The sequence below is a fragment of the Silene latifolia genome, chromosome 8 (assembly GCF_048544455.1).
Source record: "Silene latifolia isolate original U9 population chromosome 8, ASM4854445v1, whole genome shotgun sequence".
Taxonomy (NCBI): Eukaryota; Viridiplantae; Streptophyta; class Magnoliopsida; order Caryophyllales; family Caryophyllaceae; genus Silene; species Silene latifolia.
In genome coordinates, this window is record NC_133533.1 from 102220623 (window position 1) to 102227519 (window position 6897).

The 6897-nt window shown below is 37.9% G+C and overlaps 1 protein-coding gene across 2 annotated transcripts; it reads left to right on the forward strand.

The window, feature by feature from the left end:
- Window positions 1-1905: 1905 nt before the first annotated feature.
- On the forward strand, window positions 1906-6532 carry LOC141597153 (galactan beta-1,4-galactosyltransferase GALS1). 2 transcript variants are annotated; one of them, XM_074417507.1, is made up of 3 exons: window positions 1906-2401; window positions 2717-3640; window positions 5775-6532. In XM_074417507.1, exons 1-3 carry the CDS (start codon window positions 2049-2051, stop codon window positions 6124-6126), a joined length of 1629 nt encoding a protein of 542 aa, XP_074273608.1. In that variant the 5' UTR covers window positions 1906-2048; the 3' UTR covers window positions 6127-6532. The 2 variants fall into 2 exon arrangements, with proteins under 2 accessions (XP_074273608.1, XP_074273606.1); XM_074417505.1 differs by having other exon boundaries at window positions 1951-2401; window positions 2714-3640.
- The last annotated feature ends 365 nt before the right edge of the window (window positions 6533-6897 follow it).

A 6897-nucleotide genomic window follows, 5' to 3' on the forward strand; every position in this document is an offset into this window, starting at 1 on the left:
CCTCTAATCATCTTAATCACTTCCAAGTCGAGTGGGATCAATCGCGAGTCTGCATCTTCTGCTCCTCACCGGTTTCGTTGGTAAGTTTCTAGTGTCTTCCTAATCAGTTTGTAGTTGTCTTTTGGAATTTGCCCTAATTTGGTTAGGATGGGGGTAAAGGTTGATTAGGAATGATTTATGATATAGTATTGTTTGATTATGCTTGCTAGGTGACGGGTTCGTAGAAGACCGATTATAGCCTTGTTGTTAATTGTTGATTTACAGGACTTGCGAATAAGGTAGGGTTCCTAACTCAGTTGACCGTGTAATTGAATTGAGACTTATTGTGTTTGATTGTATAACATGTTGCATTGGATTGAGATTGGTTGATTGTGATATTGGTTATTGGTTACTGTTGGTGAAGCCATTTTCGGGTGATGGTCTTTACACCCAAGTTCGCTTCTTGTGTCTCCCGTCACAAAGGGGATGTACCCATTAATGATCTATGTTCGCTCGTTGTGATGAGCGGGGTTTAGATGAGCAAGATTGCGGTCCCCAACTGGCGGCGTGGGTTACCTGTTGCAATGGGTAACCTGGCAGGGTCACACACTTCGGTTGTAGTTGGTTATTGGTTACTATTGGAGTTTGGAGATGATTACTACAGTTTGGTTTGGCTTGTGTATTGGTTGCTTTGGTAATTTCTTATTTTGGTTATGCAGTTGACTGGCCCCGTTTTATATTTTCAAAACCGTGGTGATACATTCAGGGATGGTGAGCAGTTGATTTAACAGGTATAGCTGTGGATGTAGCACACGGGTCTTGGATGGGGTCGAGTCGTCACCGATCGCTTAGCTAGCTTTCACTGACGTTTAAACATTAGTTGTTTTGGTAGTGTTGGTTGTAAACCGTGTTGGTTAAGTTTCAGTTGTATCTTTATTTAAAAAGTTTTGGTATTTGATAATAAACGTTCTTTGATGGTTTATTTGATATACTTTACCTCGGGCAATTGAGATGGTAGTACCTTGATATGCTAAGGTGGCATTAGTAAGGCTCCTTGGTGTATGGGGGTGTTACACAGTGGGTCATGCTTTAGCTTTGTTATTGCCCTCGAGGGAAAGAGCAAAAGGTGATGGAATAAGAAGAAAGAGATATAGAGGTTGATATAGTTAGGTTTTAACAAAAGAAAGATAATGGACTTTTAGTCCGAGTACGCTAAGTCTTTTACTCACACGTGCTAACACATGTCTTACATCGGAAGTTGACTTTTCTGGTCAGATGTGGAGTTTCGGTAGTCTTTAAAAAATTCAATAACTAAAGATAGTTGAAAGCCAAAAAAAATAGAATAACAATTAATTGCCCACAAAACAGCTTAAATAAATAATAAAAGGTAATATATAACAAAAATAACTCAATTGTTTTTGTAAACCTATAAAAATCCCAATAAAATCGCTTTAACTCAAAATCTTACAAATTCAAAAACAATCCAACTCAAAATTACTCGATCTGATTGATCCGTTACCTAATCTAGTTAAAGTTAATAGTATTAATACCAAATTTAGCTTAGAATAAAACAAATAAAAGAGAATAAATTAAAGAAAACGGAAATTTCTCATGGCACCCCTTAATTTTGTTAGATTTCTTATGATACCCCTACTTTTAAAATATATCTGTAATATCCTTGAAGTTTCATTTTTTATATCCATAGTATCCCTAATGTAACGACCGTTAAATTTTAATTATGTGACAATAAATTAATAATTAAAAATTATTAATAAAAATGAAGAGCATGGATACCATAGAAAATCTGAAAAAAATATTATTAATAAAGATCTTATGATAATGATTAAATGCCAACGAATCACATGGCGACCCACCCAATAGACCCATCATTCTTTTTATTTTCGTAGTCCAAAACCAACACGACCTATGTCGGTCACACCTCCTTTCGCCAGCTCACACCTTCCCTTCCCTTTTCCCTTACCCCACCTCACCTCACCTCACTCTCCTTCTATTAGTACTCACTCTTCTCCTAACTTTCCCACTTCACCCTTCCTTTTTCCTCACCAACAATGAAGAAAGACGGTGCTTCACCACCGCCTACCGGAGGTGTCACCGGAAACTCCGTCACCAAATTCTTCTTATGTTTCGAAACTAAACCGCTTTTAGCCACCGTCTTAGCCCTTTCTCTTATTATGTTTATTTCTACTTTTTTACCTTATTATCATACTGCTCTTTCTCCGTCTCCTTCTCGTCTTTCTCCTCCGGTTGATTGTACTCCTCTTCAAACGTTGCTTAATCGTACCGCATTTTTGTCTGTTGGGTCTAGTAAAGTCCAGCTTAATAACCCGATTCCGAACTCGAACCCGAACCAGGATATAAACAGTATGGTCATTGAGCAGAATTCTACTCAAGACATCTCTAGGTAGTTTGCTTGTCTTGTAATTACTACTTCCTTCTTTTCCATTGAATTTTTAAATTTTCAATATATGTAGCGGAATTTTGAATAATGTATACAATTCAATAACACGGAGTAATAATTTGAAAATTAGGAGTGTATTGGTTTGAATTTGACGATTTTTCAAACTCTGGGCTCGTAATTATGGAAACAAATGAAGCAATTTCAGATAATATACGAAGTATTTTATTTTATTAATTAATGAATTTTCATAAGGAAATTGTAACAATATTTAGCGGTAACGGTAACTTATTTCTGTTGGTATTTTGTTTGGTTTAGCAGGACGTTGGATGTGGGGTCCAGGAAAGTGCAGCTGAGTAACCAGAACCTAAACTCAAACCCGAATCCGGATCCCAATAAACGAGTGTTTAAACCGTATGGAAACGCGGCGGCGTTGTTTGTAACAATGGGGGCGTATCGTGGAGGTGTGAGTTCGTTTACGGTGGTTGGTTTAGCGTCAAAACCAGTACATGTATTCGGAAAACCGTGGTACAAGTGCGAGTGGATTCCGTCCGAGTCCGGTTCAGCTCCGGTCCGGTCTAAGGCGGTTAAAATCCTACCCGATTGGGGGTATGGCCGGGTTTATACGGTGGTGGTTGTTAATTGCGAGTTTACGTCAAACCCTAACCCTAATAATTTGGGCGGGACGCTTATGCTTTACGCTTACTACTCCGCCTCTCCACGTCGGTTCGAGAAATTCCCCGTTTTGGAGGAATCTCCCGGGGATTACAACGAGGCGAAGTATGTATCCCCGCCCCAGCTCGATTACCTATACTGCGGGTCGTCCCTGTATGGTAATCTGAGCGCGGCGAGGATACGTGAGTGGATGGCGTACCACGCGTGGTTATTCGGTCCAAAGTCTCATTTTGTGTTTCATGATGCGGGAGGGGTGACTGACGAGGTGAGGGCGGTTCTCGAGCCGTGGATTAAGCTAGGGAGAGCTACATTGCAGGATATTAGAGAGCAGGAGAAATATGACGGTTATTATTATAATCAGTTTTTGGTGGTGAATGATTGTTTGCATAGGTATAGGTTTGATGCTAAATGGACTTTCTTTTACGATGTCGATGAGTACATTTTCTTGCCTGATGGGAGTTCTTTGGAGAGTATTATGAAGGGGTTTGATGGCGTTTCTCAGTTCACTATTGAACAGAATCCGATGAGTAGTAAGCTCTGTTTGAATGATTCCACTCAGGATTACTCCAGGTAATTCCTTGATTTACCTCGACTATTTATCGCTCCTAGTTACTTGATGGTTATAGTTGAGCATTTTTATTAGTATATTGTTGATGAATTGATTGATTATGGGTCATCGGAAATATAGTCTTCATGTCATTAACAGGGGTAAGCCCTTAAGTCTGGATTGTTGATGTTGTGGGTGGGTCATTGGGAATACGGGGTACTAATGTACTACGATGCTTAAGTCATTAGGCTGTTAATGTTGTGGTTGAATGAGACGCAAATGTCGGTACTATGATGGTAGGGTGGAGGAAGCTGGATCGTTGATACGAGTGCTGTAGATTAACTATTGAAAATGATAGGTTTTAGTTGCAATTGTGATGGTTTATGTTCTAATTCTGGGATTTGGATGTGGGTCATGTCATTAATAGCTTAGTTTGTTGTTTAGTTTATCATCATTGTGAGTTGTGACTTATGGGCATATTGATTGATTACGGTGTCGACCCATACCTGTTATAATTGATGTTTTTGTAGTATGTGCTAACATTCTGTGGTCGTTAGATTTAGGAGAAAACGACAGTGGTAAAACAAGTAAGAAATCTAGCTAGAGATTGAGACCCAAGTGGGTGATTAAGAACACTATTTAATTCATTAATTAGTAATTGAAAAATGCTTAGAATGAAAGCAAGCCTTACTCTTATTGTATTATTTAAAGTTTAAGGTTCTTAGGTAAAGCCGTAAGCCGGTGTATTTTTAATTCATCCTGATTTAACCAGTAAAATAATGCATCAATTAAGAACATTCTTTCAATAATCCAGGTTTGGAATTTTTGTATAGCTACTGATGACATTCTGTTCTCCTATGATTATGTATGCATCATGAACTACGAAAATGACGTTAGGATCATATTATCTTAACATAGATTGTACTCTCCATTTAACTACCCATACTCATGTACGACTCTCGACACTCATGGGTATGGATCTTAGAGACTTCATTTTACGTCCGACCCCATTTACCCCGTAATTTGCGGGAGCCATTGAGGCACGGGGTAAATTCTCTACACTTCTAATCAAGGCCGAGTAACATAGTATATAATGTCGGGTGGTGCAACCTGATTTTGTTTAATAAACAATAATAATGTTAAAATCTGCGAGATATGCTCGCACTTGATCCAAAATTATGGTTTCCAAGATTTGTATGTTGGGAGTTAAGGGTAACCCCATGTGCTGCAATGGAACTTGCACCATTGCTTTTGCTTTGTTTTCTAGACTTTTACCATTGAAAATTGTTACAAATTGTTCGAAAGAGGGAATTTCTTTTCACTAGGAGAAAAGGAATGCTTGGTCAAGAAAAAGTGGGGAAACTGGAAAGCATAGTAGTACTCATGTTGGAATACTGGAATGTTTGGTGAACAAAGACGGGTATTGAGCGAAAATTAGATTCTTTATGATTTATGTAGAGTTCTTTTAATTAGGATTAACAGACTTTAATTAGCTGGATGCAGGTAGCTGATGTTTCTTTTTAGCTAAAGATACCATAAAACACAATGATTAACTTCTACTGTGGATTTCTTTGATTCTTTGTTTCGTTTTTCTACATCCGTTTGGCTTTTTATATCCATTTTCTTTTTTCCTTTCGATACATCTCTGACCCACCATAAGTATTGCTACGTCGTGGTAAACATTTGTGAACGAACAACATTGAAATACATGTAATGTAGCGTAATTCGGGTTTTCTTTAGCATATTGCATTACAGTGATCCTACTTTTTTTGGAGTCAATCTGAGAACAGAGGTCGGTATAGTAAGGGGGATAAGACTGATGTTAGTATAATACTCCGTAGGTGAATGAATAGCTCGATAATGTTGAAAATGGTGGAAATGTTACCTATTCGGTTGTGAGTTAATTATATTGGGCTCTTTTGCCTGGTTGATCTAGAAATATGTTTCTTTGTACTTAGTGAAATGGCTTTTTCTGCAATGATATACGGAGTATTATAAATGCTTCTTTCTCTCTGTATTTTGAGGGTGTCATTGTCTTTTGGTTTAATGAACATATATAGGTGTTCAATGCTATCCCTTTCCCCTATCTCCATCTTGGATTGCTCGAAAGTTTCCATTGTCCGTACCTAATAATTTAATTGAAAATAATATATACAGGCAATGGGGGTTCGAGAAGCTGCTATTCCGGGACTCAAGAATTAAAATCCGCAGAGACCGAAAATACGCAATCCAAGCTCGAAAAGCACGCGCCACAGGAGTTCACATGTCCGAGAATGTCGCAGGCAAGACACGCCACGACACAGAGTCAAAAATTCGGTACTATCACTACCATAATACTATCCAAGTCAAGGAAGAACCTTGTCGAGTATTCCTCCCACCTTCAGCCAAGAAGGGTGTTACTATGTTCGAGAAACTCCCCTACGTTTACGACGTTAACATGAAGAAACGCGCTGATATGATAAAGCAATTCGAGCGTCAAACTCTCGGTACATACCAACATCCGTCATGACACCCACAACCATGTTGTTTGTGTTCGGCACGATTCGGGGAGACGGGGACCATAGACATGGGGCTGAGAATGGGAGATGCAAAGAAGCAAGAAATTAAAGGGGGGTTATACATAATTCATATGGAATGTCAATAGAATTGATGGGAGATAGTGGTGGTGGGGTAAAGATGATTATAGGAATGGGACCTTTGTTTATTATGCTTTTGAAATTATTAGGCTTCATATAATGTATGTAAAGGTTAGTTGTCTTTCTATGCTTATTTGTTCATTCTTATATGTTACTAATCAATCCTTTAGTTTTCATCATTTGTGTATTCTCTGTAGACAAAATGAAATGAGAGTTTTTGTAAAGAAAAGAAAAGTTCTTAGGAGAATTATTAATTATACCTTTTACTTTACTTTTACTATACCTTTTTTCACGCCTCCTTTTTCATAAGCAAAGAAAAATTATTCCATTTGTTATCTCACCATTTTATTTCATCTTTTAAGTAAAAGAAGCAAGTGTTAATTCGCGAAGTCTTAAAACTATACTTTGTTCATTCCAATCGTTTTTGTACATTTTTGGGATACATGTGAGTTCTTAATTCATTTACCGTTGTTGGGTACATTCTTTCTTGAGTTTACCTAGGTTTTTTGCCTCTACAGCGTGTTCTTTGTTACTAGTAGTTCTTAAGTGTGTGAACATGTAGAACTGCCTTACAGAACGACATTAATTAAGACCTAGATTGGACAACTGTTCCTACAAATTTTGCATAATTTAGGTGTGGTTTT

What these genes read in the sequence shown, in the direction of transcription:
- LOC141597153 (XM_074417505.1), top strand. Translation starts at nt 2,049, where the DNA reads ATGAAGAAAGACGGTGCTTCACCACCGCCTACCGGAGGTGTCACCGGA. An exon ending in TCTACTCAAGACATCTCTAG is followed by an intron (nt 2,402 to 2,713) that starts GTAGTTTGCTTG and finishes TGTTTGGTTTAG; the next exon opens with CAGGACGTTGGATGTGGGGT. An exon ending in TCCACTCAGGATTACTCCAG is followed by an intron (nt 3,641 to 5,774) that starts GTAATTCCTTGA and finishes TAATATATACAG; the next exon opens with GCAATGGGGGTTCGAGAAGC.